Genomic DNA, 25,856 nt, shown 5'->3' on the forward strand with positions numbered 1-25,856 from the left:
TGGTTAAACTTGACCCGTCTTGAGGTGGACAATGCTCGTTGCCAAAAGTGCAATATGAGTTTGGCATTTAAGGACGGTAACACAAGCAATTTTTGTAAAAGTGCACCACATTCAGACGGAGAAATGCACCGTTTTCGACTGTCTTTCTGGTAGCTCTGTAGCCCCATCCACGAGTAACGTTTCCACGTCAGGTATGTTATGTATGAATTAATCTTCCTCCAGAAGAACCGTTAGGCCTTTTGCAGCATACCTGTATGCCACACCTGTGTTGCTCTATACTACTGTATTTTTGCAGTAAATACTTGTTTTTTACAGTTCTGTAAGTTCACATTATTTACAATTTGTTTAGTTCATTTACCTTTTTTTTCCCTCTCAAAAGAACCGATAAGAGTATCGTTAAAGGACCGGATCGATAAGCGGTATCGATAAAAGTAGTAGTACCGTTAAAACCGATTATTTTTAAATGTATCAATTTCTCTTAGAAACGCAATACATATTGCCTGATGTTTTCCCTCACAGCCCTGATAGCGAAAAGTCATGATATTTTGCTTTCTTCAGTGTCTGGAAATGCACATTTCTACTATATTTCCTGCAATGCAGTAAAACATGTTCAACAGTTTCTGGCTGTCTACAGTGTGTACACTTTCCGGTTGGATGCTTTCCTATTATACTTAAAGTATGATTGAGACCTGCATGACCTATTCTCATCCGAGAAATTACATTTTCTTCCCTTCTTTTAAACCCCACCCTCCTTCCATCCCCCCCCACATACCTTTGAATTGTATAAAGATGTGTTCCTGCATCATTAATGTCCCAATGTTCTTGCCATGTTGTTTGTACATATTTATGTTTGAATGCTTTAACCTCCGCTTTGCTAAGTGGAACTTCTATGTCTGTGTTCGTAATTCTGAGTTTTTGTTTGGCCAGAATATCCACCTGTTCATTACCCTCCACACCTACATGAGCAGGAACCCAGATGAAACGAGTTAGCTTTTGTTGTGTTCTGATATACTCCTACCAATAGAGGGCGCAGTGTAACCAGAGTAACATACAATGTTGAGAGAATAAGTGTATGCCAGGTTCTGAACTTCCTGCTCATGTTGGTGTGGAGGGTTCTGGCTCCTTCCTGTCTTTCTACTGGGTCTTTCTTGGCTTTGTACTGGCTATCTTCTAGCTCTATTCAGGTTTTTGGAGTTTTTTTCTAGCTCTATCCCTGATAATTTTCAGAACCTGAAGGCTCTACACGGACTATCTTCTGGTTCTCCTCTGGATCCATCCACTATCTCTTGTCTCTATCCAGTGAATTACACTTGTGTTACTGGAGCAGGTAAAGCATACAACAGATACTTTCAGCATTATCGGAGCACGAAGTGGAAGCTTGGATGAAACACAGCAGACTTCTAAACAATGAACACCCGCAACTTAGAAGAAATAAAGTTGGGTTTTATGCGTTCTAACATTGCAATGCAAACCCATGATGTAATGACAGTAAGAATTATTTAGTCATTGAATGCTCATTTCAGTAGATTTAATCAAACAAAACATAAACATAAACATATTGGACAAGGCCTCAAGACTGTAACCTCTTCATATTCGGTTGAAATAGTCAATTACTAGCCATATCTTACACATTGCTGTTTTGAATCATTAATATGGGGATCACAGTTGAACTTGATTATGTAACATGTATGCCATCTGCTGGAAAGAAGACGTATCGCTCTGTTGGCGTCGTTTGGAAAACAAAAACTGAGTGAAGCTCTCATTTCATAAACAATCTTTGAGTACAGACCCCCGTACTGCAGAGAGCACACAGCCCAACAGCACGTTTTTGGTCTAGCATCACTTTACAAAACGTTTTCATTAAGACACATTAAGAGTAGCTGGTCCATTGTAAAGGTCATTCCACCTTAAATTAGCAGTGGGTGATCAGCAGGTGAAAGGCAGGACACTGGAACTTGGTCCTGAGGAGATGTAACGATTATTAAACAAGAAATAGTCGAGTCAAGGGGTCAAAGAAATGAACATTTGTGATTATTAGCGAGGTGGTTGAAATCAGGCTTAGGGAGTAACGTATTACATGTAACGGCATTTGGTAATCAGGATACAAAATAGGCAAATGTATTCCCTTACAGTTACAGAAGCAAAAACAATCAGATAACAGGTACATTTATGTAAAACAGGGCTCATTAACAGGATAGCAATGATACAAAACATTTAGAAATAAAGAACAATAAATCAAATCATCCTTTATCTCTATATGGAAACTTGGAGCCCTCAATCAAAAAAAAAAGGTTCATCAACAGTAAGTGGTTAACGTATGAATCAGAAAATCAGTACGACAAAAACATTAAACATATTGTCCACTTATGTTGATAAAGATGGAGTTTTTTAAGTCTTATATGGATGTTGTGCAACAATGTTAATCCAGTCAGTGTGAACCAAGCCCCCAGGAAGTGTAACGAAAATATTCGTTGTGTCCAAACGGTGGAACTGCAACTTCCGTATCAGTCCGTGACGTCACCCCGGCCCAAAAAAATGTTTCCCATTGACTGATTGATTGGGAAAGAGACGTCTGTAAATCGGTGGATATTTCTTTTTTTAAATAAATAAACTACCCAATATGAACTATTTGATAGCCCTTATTAGAATCATTCGTTCCTTAAAGTTGTAAAAGGCACTAAAAGCCGAACCTAGATCTATTTTCTCTCTTCATTCATTCTAGTGGGCTGAGAGTGGGAGCTCGGGGGGCGGGGATTAAGGGGCAACCCGACTGCGCATGCTCTATGAGCGCACATACGGGTACTTCTGCTCTGAAAGCCAGGAATGACGGGTAATCTGTGATGTTTCGCTCTCTCAAAAGTTGGGCCCTTTTGCCTTCATGCGCCAATGAGCAGCTCTCATAGGAAAGAACGAGACCCCGCCACCAACGCTGTATCCAGTTCTTATTATACATCCATGGTGTGAAATGTCATAAGACTTATTCATTGTCCTCTCCATCAACTTCTGTTTCCACGTGTTCAGCTGGGCTGCTGATTGGAGGCTCAGCCTCTCTGTTATCCTCAGTTTTAATTTCATTAAGCCGTGAGGACTGACGACCAACACACTTGTGTCTTTTGAAATCACTACGCCATTTAAATCTTTTGTCACAAACATTGCAGATGTATATTCCCTCTCCTGTGTGGACTCTCATGTGTGTCTTTACACTTCCACTCTGTGAAAAAGCTTTCTTACAGACTGAGCATCTGTATGGTTTCTCTCCTGTGTGGACTCTCACGTGTTTCTTTAAATTTCCACTCTGTGAAAAAGCTTTCTTACAGACTGCGCAGTTGAAGGGTTGCTCTCCTGTGTGGATTCTCATGTGTTTTCTTAAATTTTCTCTCAATGCAAAATATTTGGTACAGACTGAGCAGCTAAAGGGTTTCTCTCCTGTGTGGATTCTCATGTGTACGCTTAAACGTCCACTCTGTGAAAAAGCTTTCTCACAAACTGAGCAGCTAAAGGGTTTCTCTCCTGTGTGGATTCTCATGTGTACGCTTAAACGTCCACTCTGTGAAAAAGCTTTCTCACAGACTGAGCAGCTAAAGGGTTTCTCACCTGTGTGGATTCTCATGTGTCGATTTACTTCTATTGTATTTGTAAAAGATTTCGTACACACGGAGCAGCCAAATTGTTTCTTTACAGCACTACGGCTTGAATCACTGACAGATTCTTGTCTATTTTTCAGTGAGTTTGAGCCTGACGCAAGTTCTCTGGTCTCCTTCCAATCAGCGCTGTGTTCAGTGTGAGTTTCAAAAGAGTCTCCACCGTCAGGTTCAGAAGAGTCTCCAGTGTTGTCCTCAGTCTTTGGTTGTAAACTGCTCTCTGGATCTGAGTTCCTGGCTGGTTCTGGTCCTCGACAGTCATCTCCATCAGCTTCTGTTTCCATGTGTTCAGTTTGTCTTTGATGAGGCTGTGAGGACTGAGGTTTCTCTTCATCATCTTCACTCTTCACAGGGTCAGGAGTGAAAGTGGACTTGGTGATATCAGCCTCCTCCAGCTCCTGAAGCTGCTCTCCCTCCTGACTGATCCTGAGTTCCTCCTGTTCCTGCTTTACGTGTAGGGGGGGCTCTGGGTCCTCCGGGTCCAGACTGGTGCTCCACTCCTGCTGGTCAGGGAGAACCTCTTCTTTAACCACCACCAGCTGCTGGACGTCTGCAGGGAAACAGGAAACACAGTAAAACATACTGTTAAGTGTTAGCAATTTAAATCTAATCACCATTACAATGGGAAACATTTTGCAGCCCTAATTAATGCCTTTGTTTTTATACTTTCATATTATCTTTCTTAGTCCCACCTATTGTGTATTTTTGTTGGATCAATTCACCTCATGTAGCCCATCCCCTTTCCACTTCCAGTTTAGCACTAGCAGCAATGTAAACAAGGAATTGTATTTGGCATCGTTCACAGATACACTACGCCTATAGAATGAAAATACTCCATTACAAATGAAAATCTTGCATTCAATGCTTATTTAAAAGAGCAACTTCCAGGTTAAAGACACCTGTGAATAAATGTGTAGGAAAATGATGAATACACTAGATTTTCCCAAAAATATACAGAAATATACACTACAGTGACATCTGGCATCGTTTTGGTAAGAAATGTTCACTTCCGCATAAAAAAGCCTCGGCACGTGACCTCCCGTGTGTGACGTAACACGGGGGACACAAGGGGGAGAGCGGCCGGTGTAACGTATTAATAAACATGGATCCCAATGCTAGTTTCGACACAGAAGACACAGAAGAAGTTGAACATGAATATTCGAATGCATATGACGGACCACAACCTTATAATTATGAGCCAAGAAACTTGGAGCAGCCAAGGATTAGAGGAAATAACGGCCATCGGAGAGAAATTGAGCTGTGGTGTGAGGAGAACCAGTGGAGAACTGGGCAGCTATCTTGGTGAGTGACCGGCGTTAGCTACAGAATGTTAGCTAACGTCACATCACAACATTGTAAAGTTAGCTATCATATATCAGGCTATAACTAAAGTAGCATTGATAATATAGTAACGTTACTGGCAGGACTGTTGATACTGATCCATAACAGAAACTAATGCGCAAGTATCAGCCGTATCTCGCATTACCTAATGCAACTCCATACTACGGTGCTGTGTACCGGAGGAGAGACGCGAGATACGGCTGATACTTGACGATCTGGCGGAGAAAGGTTGTGGAGCCTCCGTTGATATGTCGTTGTAAATGGCTTGATGGAAAGCAGGTGTGTAGTCGGGGAGGGTGCACAGCTGATTGCAGCAGGTGAGTGGAGGTTGAGCCGGGAGCCAGGAGAACTGCCACCATGCACACACAAACAACACAGACAGGGGGAAACAAACAAACACAAAGAAGACGGCTGGAGCAGTACAGCCACCACAGCGTTGCCAAATGCAATGTCTTACGGTGCCGTGTACCGGAGGGGAGAGAGAGCAGCGAAGGGGGGGGGGGGGAGAGAGAAGTAATACGGTTTCCTGATAAAGCTGTGGAGAGTATGTGCTGCAGGGAGGTGGATGCACAACGCACCCAGGAACGACTGCTAGCTCCGGTCCTTTTTACTGTGGACTCGATGTCCTGACAGGCTGGTATTTGTGCAACCTGCACAAACACAATACTGCACCATGATTACAAATGGTGAAATATAATGTAAAACTACCGAAAAATACCAGCTCACTAAAACACAACCGCTCTACTCAACGCAACTACTAACAATACCCGCGGTCAGAGAGCGGAGATGTGTCCCCTGCGTGATGTAATATGACGCGTTTGACGTGTGACCTTAAAAAAAAGCTGTTTTTAAGAGCAGAGCTTAAAATTGCTCCTTTCCCTCTGAATTCCTGCCCTTATGTCTCGTAAAACATATCAAATCCTGTATTCCCTTTTTAAATTGTAATTTTCAAGCAAGTTTAAGCATAAATGTAGAATAAATAAAAACCTGCAAGATGCTCTTTAAGTAAAAGTATGCAAGTATTAACAGAAAGATTTACAGCACCTTCTTATGTAAAAGTAATGATACTGCAATAACATTTTGCGGGGGTAAAACGCAACATCTTGCAAGAAACAGCGTCTGAGGGCTTCTTAACATTTAAAAAGGTCCCATGTCATGCTTTTCTGATTATTACTCGTCCCCTTGTGTGTTATGTAGCTTTTTATCAGTCACAAACCCTCAAAGTACATCCTTTAGCGAGTGAAACTCTAACACAGAAAAGGCCTGTCTATGCTGCCCCAGAACGCCTTGTTGGAGATTTCTCTTTTTCTTCCTGGTACCAAGTGACGTAACGACGACCCAAATGGACCAATCCGCAGAACCGTTACTTCCGGAGCCGTTACGTTAAGTCCGCGTATTTGTCCAAATTGACCAATCCACGGACTTCCTCATACACCATCTTTTTTTCAGCTGCAGCTCCGCGGATTTCTGCGGGACGCGGCGAGACTCTGAGTCCGCTCCTCGCAGCAGCGAGCCTCGCCAACATGGCACCCAGACCCCCCGCAGCATTCTTATCTGTTTGTCATTACTGGTGTCATTTTCTGGTTGCTAACAAACGCCATTGTAACACAAAGTCACTGATGTTCCGCTGTAACGGTGGTGAACTCATCATAACAGAGTGGGCGAGCTGACCAATCAGAGCACAGTGGGCTCACAGGGAGGGGGGGGGAGGGGGGTAGGGTCAGGAGCTCCAACAAGCCATTTAGGACAGAGAGTGAATACACATACTATACAGAGATGCTGTATGATGAGAAACCAGTATGAGAAATTGCACAATGTAAATCTATTCTAGTAGACCTCAACAATGGAATTATGATCAGTAGAAATGGCTATGACATGGGACCTTTAACAAGCTATGAATGTGTCATACCCACTTAACAGGAAGAAACTCAGCTATCAGACAATATTAACAATTTTTAACTAAACGAAACACAAGGGTAATAACAAAGACTCTGAATTAGCCCTGAGCGCAAAAATGCTAACACACTTAGAATTGAACTCACGGTAAAATACCCTTATTACTTATCAGATCTGCACAAACAAGATATCAGCAAGCAAGCTGAGATTCCATAGATTATAGAAATATATGTATCATCAGTGAACGTTCAAAACTCGCGCCAGGGGAAGCAAACCCAGACAACACACCACGTATAGCTTTACGGAGCAAACACGGGAAATACGTCTTAAAGTGGACCTATCATGCTATATTTGAATAATATAGTGTAGGACCATACCTATATAAGGCATATTTATACTTTTTATTTTTCAAAATAGCAAACTGATCATGCATTTTAGCCATTCCTCATTTCGCTCAATTTAACACTGTCTTTGCATGGGCTGATTCTGTGAGAACAGCACCATCTACAAGCCTGGCATATGTAATACAGCGTCTCCAGCGCTTTGGAACGGCAATGTCCGTGGCTGTCTCCTCCTGATTGGTGGAGTTGGCCCAATAGCCGTAGCGCCACTTCTGTGACGTCATAGAAGTGTTCAAATCTGGATCAGTCTGTATCAGATCCGTTGAAGCCCCTTTAGAAGAGATTTGGGTATGGAGAAAAATAGAGAGGGTTGTGTTTACTGACACTTGGTGAGTTCCCTGGAACACCGGGGACACACATTCATGTATAAAAGACGTACAAAAGTGCATTTTGCATGATCGGTCACCTTTCACTTTTGCTGTTTATGATAAAAAGTTGTGTTCAATGGCATTAAAATGATAAAAAAAAACGCTGCTGAAGTTTAATCCAATGTGTCTGTGTCACTTTGAAATGATTACTGATAATCCATCACAATATTTATGTCAATAACGGCGTTTTCATATTAGCTGCTCATGATAGCTACAAGAGTGTATGACAGCTTCCGGTTTTGGGTCTTCTGGCTACGCATCACTCATTCACCAATGAGTAATGTTTAGATGGATGTTAGGAACTTCCCCTCGATTCTATTGGCTCTAACGGTTCAAAAGAGATGTCAATCATAAAAATTGACCGAGGGGGGCCGGAGATATGGAAAATCCACCCAAATGACCCCAGAAGTGTTTTTTTTTTGGCTAAATCTCTCTAAAAAGGTAAAATGTCACTTGTTTTCCATCAATCTTGATACATGGTACTTATTAAATGTTATAGTTTGGATTCCTAAAGCTTTTAGTCTCCGATCCCATCATTCAAGGGTGGTTTTCACTATAAGTCATGTTTTTCTTTTGGACGGACACGATCATTTACATTTTTTTTTACTATGTTCAATCTGAATTTACTTTCAAATGAAAAAGATATCTATACCGATTCTGACTTTTGTAAATCCAACTCACAGGCTTATCATTGCTTTGAGAAAAAAGATTATTAATTTACCCCTTTTAGTGAAGTTATAGTTATTTGTTCTGGGAATGTCATTTTCGAGCCTGAGGCCTGAAAAACAGGCTTGGGGCTTAGAGGGTACTTGTACGCGTAGGGTTAAAAACTGTTCCTCGATGGCGTCAACAGATTGCCCATCACTGTGGCTTTAGCGCAGGCACCGTGGGAAGTGTAGTCCTTTATAGTTCGTTGACTACAGGCGTCACAATTACGTGGCCTTTCTTATAAAATCAAAATACTGGCTCTAACACTTATATCATTGAAATCTGTGGAATCTCAGCTTTCATATGATATTTTGTTTGTGCAGATCCGATGAAGTATGAAATATGTCTACAGGGAGTTATGTGCTAAGTGCGTTAGCACTCTTTCGCTTAGTGCTAATTCAGAGGCTCGGCGTTAGACTTGTGTTTTGTTTCGGTAAAAATGGTTCATATAATCAGGTAGCTGAGTTTGTTCTCGTTAAGTGGGTATTCATAGTTTGTTAAATGTTAAAGGAGAGGTGTCATGGCCATCTCCGCTGATCATAATTCCATTGTTGAGGTATACTAAAATAGAAAAATACTGTGCAATTTTCCAAACTCACATTGGTTTCGCATACAGCATCTCCGTAAAGTATGTGTATTTAGCAGTATTCACTTTCTCCACTAAACGGCTCGCTGCAGCTCCCCCCCCCCCTCCCCTCCATGATTTCCTTGTTTAGCAATACACAGCCAAACACAGCCAAACTCAACCTGAACACACACAAAGTCACAGCCGAAATAAAAACAATAAGTGTGGCTTGATATTGAGTAAGAAAAAGGTTTATAGGTTGATAAACGCTGTGAGAATGGGTCTGCAGAGAGAATTTCGCGCGATCCCAACTGTCTGTTATCAGCTTGCAGCAGGCAGCAGAAATCAGCAGAGCTGCCTGCACTGAGTGTGTGTGTGGATTGGTCAATTTGGACCAATCAGCGGGGGCTTAACGCAACGGCTCCACGGATTGGCCCATTTAGTTCCGGCCCATTTAGTATGTGCCTTCGTAAGCACGTACCCAGAAGAATGCATGGTCTGTCTACAAAACAAAAATAAAAAAACGTTTATGCAGCCCCCAACAACAGCCTCTGATCATCAACAGACTTCATGCAATGCTTCATCAGATGCATATATTAGATAATGATCTCTATCTCACTCCCAACACATCTAAATCTACTTTCAGCATGGATAAATGTTCATAAAATACATCCATTGTTTGTTCTATATGCTTCTTGAAATCCTAAAAAACAGTTTTTCTAGAACAGATTACAAATCGCCTGAAAATGGTACAAACAACCCGGCGGCAGACATACGTCTCTGGGCGGGCATTTGATTTACCAGGGCGGGCCGGGCCCACCCCGAAACTTACATTTCCCGGGAAATCTGAATTGTCAACGGGAGGGAAGGGGCTGTTAGACGCTCAAGATTTGTCAACGGGGGGGGTGAGGGAGGCGCTCGTGAATTGTTTTTACGGAAACAGAGGGGTTTTAGGTTGCCATAAGGCTGTTGATGGTCTTATTATAGGCTGCATCCATTGGTTGGTTTTGTGGCACATTTGTAACGCTGTGCCAACTTGGGCAAGCATGCAGGCAAACTTGAGGAGCGCACACAGGGTGGAGTGAGGTTGAGCGATGGAAAGAAAGGGAGAGAGAGAGATTGAGCGAGGCAGATAGCATGTGCAGCGATCTGCTTGCGCACAGAGCCGGAGTTTGTGAGAGAGCCGGCTTGAGAGTCAATTTCTCTTCAAAATATAATTGATTGCCAGCCTCCCTTGTCCCTGGCAAATCAGTTACGTTGGTAACGTAGCCTAACTGATTTCTTCTAATGTGTCTGCATCTGGCGCTGAGTTGCCATATTCCTTTCATGAACCACTTCCTGATATCCATTGTTGCAGATAAATATAAATGATAACAGCCAAACTAACCTAGCAAGAGTAATCTGACAGGCTGCTGTGCCGCATCTCACTCAAAAACCCACACGACTCAACCCAGCGAAAAACCAGTCTCGCGCGCAGCCTTTCATTCAGAATTTCATAGCAAAATAAAAAAATGATATTAAACTAATCTTTCAACATAGTTTAAAACAAAAATAAATATTAGGACAGAGCCCTACAAATAACAACCATAAACATAATAATAAAACAATTAAAATGTTGTATTCAGCCCCGATTAAAACTGCGGGCCCAAATCCTGGATGGGCGGAAACATTCAGTTTATTAAATATTAAGAAGCCCTCAGACGCTGTTTCCTGCATATGATGCGTTTTTCCGCCCGCCAGCGGGGGGATGGGGTTTGGCAGGTTAAATCGCTTTTCAAGATGCGTTCCTTGAGTTACGTTCTAGGCTTGGGCGGTATGACGGTATTACGGTATACCAGGGTATTTCGAAATACCGTCGGTATGATTTTCAATACCGTGACGTCACAGACTGTGCGCCAAATCACAGATGCGTTTCATTCTATTATACTGACACGGAGTTTTGACAGGGACGACATTGGTTGTAATGCACAGCACGCGCCAGCAGAGGGCAGGGGAGGGCAGTCCGTCTTTCCCGCTCTCAGAGCTCAGCACAGAGCTGAGCTGAGCAAGATGGCGGCAGCATTTGCCGGCCCCGAACTCGGACAACTAGTAAAAAAGAAAAATGCCTCTGCGCCAGTTTGGGACTATTTTGGGTTTACTCGTCGCCAGTGACTTCATCCAGCACAACGAGAGACAGAGGCACTTCTTTGGGAATGTTTAAGACGGGGTGAGTGAGTGTTGACATTTTGTAATCCTATGCAACTGGTTGATGGTTTTGTAGTCGAGGTCGGACGGTTTTAAAAACGAAAGCATTTACGTGCTAAACATTCACGCGAGTAATCCAATGAATCAAATGGAAATAAGGTTTTTAACACATGCACGGAATAATATTGCCAAACTAGTTAGTGAATATAGCAAACTTTATTCAATAAGTCAAGTATTTACTCCCGGAAAATGTTTATGTATGATGATATATTGTTAACTTAGCTCACTATGGAAACAACGTCGGACATCTACAAACGCGTCCTGTATCCGATCTCAAAATGTGCCATTTGCACAATGTGTCATGTATGCAGTCCTTGTTTTGCACTTGCGCGCACGTCGCGGCACTTTGCGAGCGTCTACCGGCTCGGGCTGCATTTTACACCGAACATATAATATACCGTTCGAAACATCCATTTGCCGCCGAACGCCACCTCACTCAAGTCGACCCAAGTCATACCGTCAGTGGCGGCTGGTGGAAAATATTTTTGGTGGGGCTGGCTGTTGATATAGTGAGTAAAAAAAAATTTTGGGGGAGAAATTACCCCTTAAATTGGGACTGATACCGTCATATACCGTATACCACGGTATGATGTCAGCAAGGTATGACGGTATGAAAAAAATGATACCGCCCATGCCTATTACGTTCCACACTTTATTCAAAAGCTAATTTGTTCCACTTCCAGCATTAGACTAGAATGTATTGCAACATCCACAACATGCGGGACAAGCCTTTTTCCACAGAAATCCAGGTTGTCACAATCCAGAAAGTCAATGCGGTCCTTCCGTGTTCACTTTGAAGTCCGTGATTTGTGAACTCACGATTCACATCCGCTCGTATCCGTTCATTTAATGGATTATTTAATTTATTCTATAGTATGGTGGCAACCATTTAATTCCACACGGATTTGTCCGTCACGAGAGTTTTTAACAATGTCGTGGCTTCCTTCCTTGTCTTTCCATCAAGCCACTAGACGCCTTAAACAGACAGTTCTAACTTGTTTCTTTCCTTTGAATTACTCACAGTTTGAAGTGTTGCTTGGCCTCCGATGGTTTAGAAGATGTTGAAATGTGTTTGCTCAAAATAAAACAAACTTTTGCACTTGCAACAAAGAAAATAGGCCTTTACAATATTCAAAAGAAATCAGCAAAAACTCAAATAAAATAATAAACAACTTAGGTATTCTTTCTTTCTTAATAATGCTTATATAACTTCATAACTTAATACGTTTGTCTATCTGAATTACTGCCGCAGATCCAAGCCGCACAATAACAAAGCGCAACATTAAAATAAGGACAGCTATTTACACGTGGATGTTAAATGACAATAAAGCATAAAAATGGCTGAAAAGGAAAATGTGGAAATAAATGAAACTCCTATGGACCTGTTACAGCTGCTGCCTTCCTGGTACTGTTAACTCTGTGTGTGTGTGTGTGTGTGTGTGTGTGTGTGTGTGTGTGTGTGTGTGTGTGTGTGTGTGTGTGTGTGTGTGTGTGTGTGTGTGTGCATGAGCTGCGCAGTTCTCCTGATGCCATTGGCCGTCCCGCCCCCGCAACATCCGAAAAGGTGATTGGAGTGACGTCATCCAATCCCCGCCCGCTTCCGGAATATCATCCGGGGGAGGAGTACAAAGGCCGGGGACAAAGACCATTCTGGAGGCTCTGTGTTGGGAGACAGACGCCTCTAGCCTCTTGATACATTACTCGTTGTGTTCGTAAATCCTCTGTACTTAGTTAGGCTGCTTAGCAGAGTGTTAAGTAGTGTGTGGTGTTAGTATTGTGTTAGCTTGGACCCAGGTAGATTAGCACCTGTTGATCAGCTGTTAGTATTAGTGTAACGTGTGTCAGCTTAGACCCAGGTAATTTAGCACCTGTTGATCAGCTGCAGCTGTGTGTGTGTGCAGCCTTTCTCATTTGTACCACGTTTAACGTGACGTTTGGTTTTCTCCTTTAAATATTACACTGGATAAGCTTTATAACTCTCTTTTGGAGTCCTCTTTTGTTGATGGTTAGACCATCCGTTTGGCATTTTTGGTTCGTTTCAGGCTGCTTGCCTGCCTTTTGTTACCACCTGTTGTAATAAAGCCACTTATAATTGTTACCAATTCACTCTGGTCGTGTTGCTTCCCTTTGGTTTCCCTAGCCAATAGGGAACGTAACAGGACCCAAACGTGAATGAATGTGAAGTGCCTGTGGAAAATGTTGACGTCAGACCAAAAACAACAATACAACCTACAGAAAAGGCTTTAGAAGCTAAGCTGGTGCAGTCAATACAAAAAAGGAAAACAAAATTGGGTCAAGTCTCAAGGAAAAAAAATGTGATTGATTCACTCATGATTATGGGAATATCATTGAGATGCAAAGATGTCGTGGGGTTTTTCAAATACTCTCCAAAGAGTTTTCAAACTCACATCACTCAGTGCAAGAAATGCTGTCGGAGCAAGAACAACAAAGTGATCATGTTGACTGGTACCTCCCAAAAATTGCATATTTCAATGAGTTTCAAGATGTGATGAAGAAATGGTTAGCTAGAGCTGCCTCCTTTGAGAATGTGCCTCCTTGTGACCATGGCTCATATACTGCACTTATGTCAAGTCAACATAAAGCAATATCAGTGGGCATGATAAGTAAAAAAGGTAAAAGTTCCAGTGGCAGCAATAAATCTTCAACAGCTTCATCAGTAAGAAGAAAGGCAGAGGCAGAGAGCTGCGCTCATATCACGCGCTGCTGCCTTATCACAGAAACACTCACTAGAAAAACAAGAAGCTGACCTGGAAGCAATGAAAGCCAATATCAGAGCTAAAATGGAAAAGCTTGGGCTTCAAACTGATATTGATGCTGCAACAGCCAACATTAAAACATTGGAAGCTTCTGAGGATGATGACTCTGATCCTGACCCTCGTGTGGGGGAGGAGCAGTATGACACTGGTCAGCCGGCTGAAAGTGATGATTTCCAGGATGAAGAGAACCGAGGAAAACCTATGGAGAAGGATAATCAGGGTTCTTACACCTTTTCCAAAGTCAAATTCAAGCACTTTTCAAGGTGCATTTTCTAGCTTTTCAAGCATCTTACGGCTGTTACACATACTCAAATGATTATTTCCCTACCTCACATTAAATCAGATGTTCTTTATGCTATAAACAACCAAATGTGTGTTTCGTGATAGCTTTCTACACGAGGATGAAAAATTAAAGAAAAGAAAACTCAATTTAATATTTCAAAATTAGTGATCTGTACGTAGACTGGGCATCCCATATAACCCGTCTGAGCCAATATAAAACAATCAGCCAAATAACTTTTCAATACATTATTGATTACTATTTTTGAGGTACTTTTAGGTTGGCAGTAAACACAAGTCAGAGGTACATGGTGTACTTTTCCTCCACTACATGTATTTAATACCTTTAGTTACTTCTCAGATGTGGATGAATGATGTGAAATCTAATCAAGTGTTAAATCAGACTTTAGTTCCACCTGGAGTAAATCCACCAGCTACCCTGCAGTATACAAAGTCATTCAAACTAGCTGCACCTTTACCAGCTTTGAGAACACTTTCATGATCAATCATTATAAAACATATCATATCTATTATTCTGAAATGGACCAATCTGCACAATGACTACTTTTACTGTCTTTCACTATATTTTGATGAGAATACTTTTCTACTTTCACTTGAGGAACATTTTGAATAAAGGACTTTTACTGTAACAGAGTATTCCTACACTCTGGTACTTCTACTTTTACTCAAGTACAAGATCTGAGTACTTCTACTTTTACTCAAGTACAAGATCTGAGTACTTCTACTTTGACTCAAGTGCAAGATCTGAGTACTTCTACTTTTACTCAAGTACAAGATCTGAGTACTTCTACTTTTACTCAAGTACAAGATCTGAGTACTTCTACTTTTACTCAAGTACAAGATATGAGTACTTCTACCTTTACTCAAGTACAAGATCTGAGTACTTCTACTTTTACTCAAGTACAAGATCTGAGTACTTCTACTTTTACTCAAGTACAAGATCTGAGTACTTCTACCTTTACTCAAGTACAAGATCTGAGTACTTCTACTTTTACTCAAGTACAAGATCTGAGTACTTCTACTTGTACTCAAGTACAAGATCTGAGTACTTCTACTTTTACTCAAGTACAAGATCTGAGTACTTCTACTTTTACTCAAGTACAAGATCTGAGTACTTCTACCTTTACTCAAGTACAAGATCTGAGTACTTCTACTTTTACTCAAGTACAAGATCTGAGTACTTCTACCTTTACTCAAGTACAAGATCTGAGTACTTCTACTTTCACTCAAGTACAAGATTCTAGGGTATCTTTACTTTTACTCAAGTACAATATCTGAGTACTTATTCCACCTCTGTTAGTCTGAATTGTAGCCACAAAATCACACAGAGTTGCATAAAAATAGACTCACATGGTAACAAGTGGAAAATAATATTTACAAATGTGTACAATGATTTGTAGGTAATTTTGACTACTCAAGACACCTGACTTATACATCTTCAAAGGAAGACTGTGTTCATTCTACAATCACATGGGATTAAAGCAAAATGTAGTTTTACTTGTATAATACTTCAATTTTATATAAAAGACAGTTTGTTTTCATCTGTTTTCAAATAAACAAAGTAATGGCTTTCAGAATATTAAACTTGTTTCGGCAAATTCAGATGATAAATACAACTTTGAAGCTTGTAACGGCATAACTACAAGCAGAGAACGGACTAATGTAACATCACAGCAAGCATAACAACAGCCGGTGTTTCTTGTAATTTTCTTTTCTTTTCACATTCGCGAGCTTCCCCCAGAACAGTAATACAAACGAAAATCTGTCTTCGGGTCAATGTGACTGATTTCGATAGAGCAAGTCACATTTGGTTTAGGCACGAAACATACTACCAGTAGAAATACATTGCTTTCAAAATCGCTCTGTGTCGAATCAATAGATTATATTTCGTGGCTATAACACAAAATGCCGCGAGTGCTTCATCCTCTGACCACCACAGGATGGACACTGTAACGCACATAACATAGGTACGCTCCTCTGAAATGATTGTCCCCTGCAATTATTATTATCCCTCAATCGAGTTCGCTATTCAGCTCAAGGATTTCAAGCAACCGTACGAACCCTGGATAATAAAAAGAGTTTCATAGACTCCAATTCAATGAACTCAAGTCATGCAGCCTCTAGTGGTCATGTCCAAGTATTACAACCAGGGCCCACAACAAGGACAGCAGCATCAGCACAGCAGCATCATTCCATCCAAGTCAGACAAAGCTCTCGGACAGAAAGCAATGACTTTATTCAAGTAATGCAGCGACAAAGCTAAATCCCTGAAATGCTAATGAAGGAGCAACGCTTAACATTACTCCCATCCAGGGAAATACCCATCTTTAAAAAGGAGATCCATTACAGTACCTTTCATTCATCAGAATGTTCGAACATACAATCGAAGATAAAACTGACAATTAAAAAGACTGGCTGTTCTTTCTAGAGCAGTATACAGAAGGCCAGGCTAAAGACTTGGTAACAAGTTGCCAATACATGGATTCTAAAAAGGGCTTTTTGGAAGCAAAAGACTGCTCCAAGAGAACTATGGACATCAACTCTTAATCGCAGCAGCTTGTTTGGACAAAATGTTGAACTGGAATGCCATCAAGAGTGAAGATAGAAAAGCACTGCATTCTTATGCTATCTTTCTTCGTGGATGTTGCAACACAATGGAAGATGTTGAGTTTTTGGATGAAATGAATAGCACATCAAACGTGAGAAATGTGATCATGAAACTCCCATTTAAACTTAGGGAAAAATGGAGAACAACTGCATATGCATATTATCAACACAATAAGACAAGAGCAACGTTTCCAATATTGGTCGACTTCATTGAAAAGCATGCACGCATTGCATCAGACCCCATGTTTGGACACATACAGGATGTCATGCCAAAAAGGGATATTAAAGTGTACAAATCACCCAGCAATAAGCCTGCTCATGGTTATAAGGGAAGTAGTTTTGTTACTGTGACAAGCCCAAGAGTCAGTGAGGAGCAAAAACCTTTCCAAAACATCAAACCAGACCATAAAGGCATTACTCTTCAGAGGCGCTGTGTATTTTTGTGCAGGAGAACACACCTCTGAAACATGTAAAATGAACACAAAATGTTTACTGCTTAACCTGTTTTTCAGATCTCAGGCTCGAAAATGACATTCCCAGAACAAATGACCATATCTTCCCTTCTAAAAAGAGTTAAATTAATAATCTTTTTTCTCAAAGTAATGATAAACCTGTGAGTTGGATGTCGAAAAGTCGGAATCAATATAGATGTTTTTTATTTTAAAGAAAATTCAGATTGAACATGGTAAAAAACTGTAAATTATAGTGTCCGTCCAAAGATTATTTTTTTACTTATAGTGAAAACTACCCTTGGATGATGGTAAGGTAGACTAAAAGCTTTAGGAATCCAAAATACAACATATCAATCATAAGTACCCTGTATCAAGATTGATGCAAAACAAGTGACATTTTACCTTTTTAGAGAGGTTTAGGAAAAAAAACTTTTTTTTTAGGAAAAAAAAAAATGGGGGTTTTAGCATTTCTCTGGAACCCATTGTTCGATTTTGGTGATTGACATCTCTTTCTGACCGTTAGAGCCAATATAATCGAAGGGGAATCTCCCCACTCACACACATGGTAAAACAAAAAGGTGGGGGCTTCGTGGACGCAGTTTTGCATGAGAGTGAAGCTATGGAGCTATAGCTCTCGCTCTGATATCTGGAAACCGAAAAGCAGGTTTATTGCTTATGGATTATCAGAAATCATTTCGGAGTGACACAGACACATTGGATTAACCTATGGATTAACTTCAGCAGCGTTTTTATCATTTTAATGCCATTGAAGACCACTTTTGACCAGACTACGACACAGGTGAGCCATGTTAGCATTTTTAACTACCTAGCGCCATATGTTTTGATGTCTGTTCTTGTTATTACCTCCGCGAGTTCGTATAATATAGTGATAATGAGGGTACCTTTCGATTCTGTCTCACCTCACGATGTGAAAAGAGGTGTTGGATGTGCACCGAAGATAAATAATAAGGTTTTGTGAGTGAATTTCGGTGCAGTCATCTGTTAGCATTTTTCGCTCGTTGCTAATTCAGAGGCTCAGCGTTAGCATTGTGGGGTTTTTAAAAAAAAAAAAAAAAGTAAATGACCAGTTTGATGAGTTTCTTCCCGTTACATGAACATGCCCTCAGACACTGTTTCCTGCAAGATTTTGCGACAGTACCCCGGTACCGGGGTCTCTCTGGCTTAACAGGTTAAAAGCACAAGGAATTTGCTTTGGCTGTCTAACGAGAAGACATCTAAGCAAAGACTGTCAGAAAATAATTAAATGTGAAGTTTGTTCAATGAAACATCCAATAATATTGCACATCTACAAGAAAAAGATTGAACAAAAAGACAACTCTGATAATTACGCCCAAGCAGCTTCTGTAAGTAGCAGAGGTGTGGACTCGAGTCACATGACTTGGACTCGAGTCACCAATTTGATGACTTTGGACTCGACTTGACAAAATCACAAAACACTTGACAACTCGACTTGGACACCAATGACTCGGGACTTGACTTGGACTTGAGCCCTCTGATTGAGGTGACTTGATACTTTAATTCAGGGGTCTCCAACACGCCTATCGCGAGCTGCCGGTAGAAGAGCAGACTCCCGTCGGGGAGAGCAGAATCTTCAGCCGGTCCTACTCTTGCTGCTGAAAATCCATGCAGGGAGGGGCGGGACTTTATTTTGCTGGGCCACCATGCAGGAAAGTAACGAGTCGTTCCTTTGCAGCATACCTGTATGCCCCACCTGTGTTGCTCTGTACTACTGTATTTTTGCAGTAAATACTTGTTTTCTGTTTGTTTTTTACAGTTCTGTAAGTTCACATTATTTACAATTTGTTTAGTTCATTACTTTTTTTTCTTCTCAAAAGAACCAATAAGAGTATCGTTAAAGGAACGGATCGATAAAAGTAGTAGTACCGTTAAAACCTTAACGATACCCATCCCTAATAACAAACTAAATAAAACGTTAATGCCCTGGAAGTGGCAACTAGCTTTGGTTTGACATTTGATTTACAAGAAATATTTTAAATGCTACTCTGTAAAGGGAATAGGCTGTTAAAAATAACCTTATTTGTTTAAAAATAAAATGCACTACTTTTGAATTCATTATTGAATTGTGTGCATAAAAATGCAATTATTCACAGAAAATCATTTGATTAAATCATGATTAAAGTTTTTAATCGTTGCTCAGCAATAATAAACAGTCAGAAGTGTTACCAAATAGTTTAAAGCAGGGCTGTCCAAACTTTTTTCACAGAGGGCCACATACAGAAAAATATACGAAGGGCTGGGCCACTCATTGTGGTGAGGTATATTGCCTCATCAGTTAAGTTATAAGTTAGCAACATGTAGGTAAATTAGGATCGATACAAGAATATGCTTTAAGAAAAAAAACGCCTACATCACAGCTATCTATAGTGTTTCATTTATCTTGTTGGCAGCTCATCCCTTAACACAGAAGTGTCAGAGGTTATACAAAGATGAAAATGAAGGGTCTATTTCAAGCTTGTTATGGAAATAAGTTATTAGGCTTTTTTGTATCAATTTGTTAGAAAATGTTATCAACATGAATTTGATTGAATTTATTTGAAAGGTGGGCTTATTAACACATGAATACTACTGTATAATATATTTGTACATATATATTTAAGAAGTACAATATAAGAAAAGCACAAGTTTTATTTGTGGGCCATATTTCCTTATACTTTCTGAATTAGCTGAGGGCCAATTCAAAATGGCCAGCGAGCCGCATTGACACCTGGACACCCCTGCTTTAAAAAGTGTTAATTAAGAGTAGGAACATACCTGCTCTGTGTATCCGAAGATGGGGCAGTAAAACAGCGTCCAGTAGTTTCTGGAGTCTCTCGTTCTCCTCTTTGGAAAGAGACAGCTCCTCCTCGTGCTCTGCTATCGTATTTTCAAACAGAGCAAATATATCTTCAACAGCAGCAGTGAGTCGCTGCTTCTTCAACGACAGCAGCATGTGGACTTTACTCATGTTTACTAGATCACCTTTTCCTGCAAACTCCGTTAAACACACCGTTTCTCTCTCCATCAAACTCTCAATCTGACTAGTGTTGCTAACGTGTTTCCAGCTAGCATGCTAAGCTAGCTCCTATAGTCCGAGGTAAACGCTCCAGAAAAAAGAGCACAGAGTCCATTCAGAGGTTTATCCAGCCACACAGATGATGGATCAGTAGTGCTGGAGCTCACACACACTTTCTCAGGAACACAGAGAGAGAAAACCGTAGGGGCGAGACACTTCCTAGATCAAGGTTCTTCTTCTCTCAGTTTTTGGCGGATTGCAAACAACTTTAAGGTGCATACCGCCACCCACTGTACAAGAGTGTATATCAGCATATCATCCTATCACCACTTGTGGAATTATACCACTGTATTTACGTTGTTTTAAATTCTTCCAATCAATCCTCTTTCACTCAAATACTTAAGAATGGCCTTCCTGGTAGCTAGTGATGGCAGTTTGACACTGAAGCTTCGAACGGAGCTTCAACCCTGGACTTCCTATTCCATAGAAGCAGTGCTTCGAAGCTTGCTTCAAATCACGTGACATGTGACGTCCGAAGCAGCAACTGCTTCAAATCACGTGACATGTGACGTCCGAACCAGCAACTGCTTCATTTCCTGAATGAATCAACTCACTGGTTCGCCGTCCAGTCAGGTGATTCAATGCACTGCCTCGTCTCGATTCTGACAGGTGACAGGTTGAAACAGTTTCAAATTTGAGCGCTTCAACACTTTATAACCGCTCTAAACAATGCGCAATGTGTGGGTTGTTGTCGTAGTTTGCATTGTTGCTGTTGAGTTGTTGTTGGCATTGCATTTGAATTGGATCATTATAGAGCAAGCCAGGAAGAAAAATAGGTCGTTCTGGCTCGTGAAACACTTCGAAATGTGGAGAAGTTGTGAACAAAAAGACAATGAGTAGTATAAAAACACTTCTATTGTCTAAGGAGTTGATAGCCTAGTGGATAGAGCCGGCTGCCAGGATGCGGCGATGTCCTCCGCGCAGCTGGTTCTGCTCGGAACAGTTACGCTTTTCAACGTTAATACTTTAACAACTGATAAAAGGCCCTCTCCGCCCAAAAACATTTCAAGCACTCTCTAGTCTCTTCTCAATAACCCAATACACACTATTATCAATCTTTAATTGCAAATAGAACATGATATTCAGTCTTAGAGTGTGTGTGTGTGTGTGTGTGTGTGTGTGTGTGTGTGTGTGTGTGTGTGTGTGTGTGTGTGTGTGTGTCGAATATTTTTCAAGGCAAAGATACGTAAAACCCACTGCAGCCTTGCACTTCACCAGGAGAGGTCGCTATAACTGAAGCTACGAGAAATGCACCTATTTCCGACACAATTGTGGTTCGACGCTTCATTCAAAGCTTCATTTTGCCATCACTACTGGTAGCTCTTACCCCCTCACCTTCTGTTCCCAGTATATATCAGGCTCGACGCTGTTAGACGCTCGAGATTTGTCAACGGGGGGGGGAGGGGGAGGGATGCGCTCGTGAATTGTTGTTACGGAAAGAGAGGGGTTTTCGGTTGCCATAAGGCTGTTGACGGTCTTATTACAGGCTACATCCATTGGTTGGTGTTGTGGCGCATTTGTAACGCTGTGCCAACTTGGGCAAGCACGCAGGCAAACTTGAGGAGTGCACACAGGGTGGAGAGATGGAATGAGGTTGAGCGATGGAGAAGAAGGGAGATAGAGAGATTGAGCGAGGCAGAGAGCGTGTGCAGCGGTCTGCTTGCGCACAGAGCAGTTTGTGAGAGAGCCGGCTTGAGAGTCAATTTCTCTTCAAAATATAATTGATTGCCAGCCTCCCTTGTCCCTGGCTGGCTTGCTAGCTCGTTGGTAACGTAACTGATTTCTTCTAATGTGCCTGCATCTGGCGCTGAGTTGCCATATTCCTTTCATGAACCACTTCCTGATATCCATTGTTGCAGATAAATATAAATGATATTAGACAAACTAATCTAGCAAGAGTAAACTGACAGGCTGCTGTGCCGCATCTCACTCAAAAACCCGCATCTCACTGAAAAACCCACAAGACTCAACCAGTCTCGCGCGCAGCCTTTCATTCAGAATTTCATTCAGAATTTCATAGCAAAATAAAAAAAATGATATTAAACCAATCTTTCAACATAGTTTAAAACAAAAATAAATATTAGGAAAAAGCCCTACAAATAACAACAATACACATAATAAAACAATTAATATGTTGTATTCAGCCCTGATTAAAACAGCGGGCCCAAATCCTGTATGGGCGGGCCCAAATCCCCATGGGGCCGGCCCATGACGCCGGGTCTGAGTCTGAGTCAGGCCCGGCTCAAGGATGAAATGACTGAGGGGGCTGTTAAAAAATCAGAGGGGGCGATTTTTTTTTCACAACAACGAAAAATACTGGCAATATGAATTGACACACCAAACTTTTTTCCTTCTCACTGCTCTACAGTCACTTTGCTTCTTTATTTTTATTCCGGATTTACCCCTCTCGTTCTGTTCTTTTCCTCTGATCTTTAATAACAGATAGTAGATAGTTGTTGGATAGATGGCCGCACTTATAAATTGACAGGCTCTGTAATTATACCATAACCTTTTATCCTCTATCCCTTACCTCGTCTTCCTATACAGATTTACTTACTTACTATCCACTCTAGTCATGTCAGGATCAAAGAACAATTCTTTCCAGGATTGAATGTTCAAATCAAGGCCTAAAACCTGGCATTTCATAAGAAAGTGACTAATATATAAACCAAATGTAATATTGGATCAAATACTACACCAAATGGACAGACACAGATTAAAAATAAAGTCCCCTGGTTTGTCTCTAGAGTCTAACTGACATGAGAAAAATCAAATCAATGTTCCAAATTCCGTCACTAGATGTCGCTCATTGTACCAATATGGTTTGTATAATACACAACATATTCTTATCATAGTAAAAGGGCTCGCTTTGGCAAAAACCTGATCCATACAGGCAGCCCTAAATAATAACAATTAACCATTATGTGTGGTGCTATCTGTAGTTGTCTGTCTTATTTGTTGTTGATTTCATATTGTTTTCACAGAGCTGTGAAAATGTCCCCCTGGGGACAATAAATCTAAACTAAATGTAATATTCAATCCCACACATGACGATTGAGAACACACATTTGTAACTTACCTCGTTTAAAGCACTTTTGTCGTAATACTACGGATTTAGTTGACACTACTAGCCGAGTTTCTTTTGTCCAATATCTCGCGGGCAGGTACATTGAATTAGAAGTAGAAGAAGAAGAAGAAGAAGTAGGTAGAAGAAGAAGAAGAAGTAGAAGAAGAAATACGCTAACGCTACAAAAGGCACAACACTGTTACTCAGTTTTTACTGAAGACATGTAACATTTTATTTCACCTTGCTCTATGTTTTTTAATGCACATTCAAAAACGGGAACATTTTCGGGAGTTTCAACCGGGTACCGGCCACCAAAAACGGGGACTTTTCCCGGAAAACGGGGACGGTTTGGTCACCCATCCGACTGTTTTTACAGCTAAGCACACACGCTGACATTAAGACTACAAGCTCACTTGGGGTTGAGGCTTTGTTTACACGTTGCTTGACTGCCCGTCCACATATCTGATCCAAACATAGTAACGTGTATTGGGGAAGATAATTATTAAGTTATTATTTAATAATTGTGACATTTATTGTACTTTTTGATGGATGAATGATGCTCAAGGTGAGGGGGCAAAGAATACAACTGAGGGGGCAATGCCCCCTTTTTCCCCCTCGTGGCGCCGGGCCCGGTCTGAGTCTAGTGATGATGATCTCCTCCCGTTTGTTCCTTTCTGTATAGATCTTTATTATGACTGATTTCTGTAACTTGTGGCATCTCCTCCCTTTCTGGTCTTCCTCCCATCTTTTCTGCCGTATTTCCATACCCTTCTTCTTCATTATTGCTTTTCCTTCTCCTTTCCCAAGTGAAACTGGTATTGCTATTTCCTTAAGTAACGCCTCTTTTGCTAACTTATCAGCATGCTCATTCCCTTTGACCCCCTCATGTGCAGGCACCCAGCATAACTGCACATCTATTCCCCTCCTCTGAAGTCTCAGTAAGCAATGGATAAGTTCAATGATTACATCTTCTCTAACAGTTATTGTCGACTGTATGCTTTTCAAAGCAGATAGTGAGTCTGTGCATATCACCACCCTATCTGACCTCTTCAACCCATTGTAGCCCAATAATTGCTGTAAGTATTTCTGCTGTATAAACTGATAAGTTATTTGACACTAGTTTTGAGATTGATATTTTGAATTCTGGGATATACACGCCTTCCCACGCATTATTGCTTCTCCATCTGTGTACATGTTGAGTTAATTGTAAAACTTTTCTTTCAGGTACATACTCTTTTTAATTCCCACTTCATTTATTTGTCACTCTTTTTTCCTTTCTATGATACTCACATCTATGTTAGCTTCTGGGGAATGCCATGGGGGAACACTGCTAAATGGGCTTGCTTTGGCAAACGTGATGGTCTCCACTCCATATGCCCTCGTTCTCTCCTTACTCGTCCAACCAAACCCACGCCCCTGGAACTTTGTATATTCCCAGCAATCCTGTAGTATTCCGTTTGAGATATTTCCCTCTCCACTTCCTTGTAGCCTGACCCAGTGTGACAGACCAAGTTTCTCTCTTCTGATCTCGAGAGGCGTCTCTCCTGCTTCTATCAGAACTGCATTAGGGGATGACTTTATCACTCCAATATACAGCCGCAATGCTTTATATTGTAGTCTATCAATGTGTAGCCTTTGTTTAAGTGTTTGCTGCTGCTCCATACACTATACAACCATAGTCTATTGTGGACCTCATAATTGATCTGTATTTGTCTATTAATGCTTGTTTGTCTGCGCCCCAGAATCCAGCTACAGCTCGTAATGGTTAAATGGGCTTCCTTTAAGAGCTTATCATTATGAAATGTAGTGGAACAATAAAACACAAAATATATGTTTCGACATTTTGACAGGCATCTTTATTGTAGCCTCAACAATCAGGTTCTAAGTAGTGCACTTGTAGTGCAATATGAAATAAAAACCACTACACTCTTTTGGCAGTAACAATTAAATAAATAATAAACTGTCAGACTGACACTGAAGACAAACAAACTCTTTTCAGCCTCACAAAAACAAACTAACAGTGAAATAATTTACCTCAGAACTGGCCATTTAGCATAAACAAAATCAATAATGGTGGATACACTTAAGAAGAGGTGCTTTCAGCCTTATAAGTAATCTCCAAGTTGTAAATGCGCTGCTGTTCTCGCTGATACTTGCATCTGCCATTGTGTATGTGTGTGTGCTGGTGGTGGGCGTTGCCGTGTATGTGTGTGTGTTAGCAAGTGTTTGTGTGTCTGTGCATTTTCCCCATAAGGCAAGATCCGCCCAACTCTGTCTCTGATTGGCTTACCCTGAAATGTTACCCCGCTCTAACCAATCATCACTCCTCTCTGGTCACTTTCGCTTTTCCATGGTACTGTGAGAGGACATCACTGTATTCGCCTGTAAGTTACAT

At 41.0% G+C, this 25,856-nt stretch overlaps 1 protein-coding gene across 1 annotated transcript; it reads right to left on the reverse strand.

The window, feature by feature from the left end:
• Positions 1-1,513: 1,513 nt before the first annotated feature.
• Positions 1,514-20,949, reverse strand: LOC307042173 (uncharacterized protein). Its single transcript, XM_079685893.1, has 2 exons — positions 20,094-20,949; positions 1,514-4,191 (listed from the first exon to the last, which is right to left on the reverse strand). Exons 1-2 carry the CDS (start codon positions 20,341-20,343, stop codon positions 2,978-2,980), a joined length of 1,464 nt encoding a protein of 487 aa, XP_079542019.1. The 5' UTR covers positions 20,344-20,949; the 3' UTR covers positions 1,514-2,977.
• Between the last annotated feature and the right edge of the window lie 4,907 nt (positions 20,950-25,856).

This window comes from Notothenia rossii, assembly GCF_949606895.1.
Source record: "Notothenia rossii genome assembly, chromosome: 6".
In the NCBI taxonomy this organism is placed as follows: Eukaryota; Metazoa; Chordata; class Actinopteri; order Perciformes; family Nototheniidae; genus Notothenia; species Notothenia rossii.

Excerpts from the sequence above, each read along its gene's own strand:
- LOC307042173 (XM_079685893.1), bottom strand. The coding sequence starts at position 20,343 with ATGGAGAGAGAAACGGTGTGTTTAACGGAGTTTGCAGGAAAAGGTGAT. Across the intron at positions 4,192-20,093 it reads TCTTCGGATACACAGAGCAG|ACGTCCAGCAGCTGGTGGTG; the intron begins GTATGTTCCTAC and ends GTTTCCCTGCAG.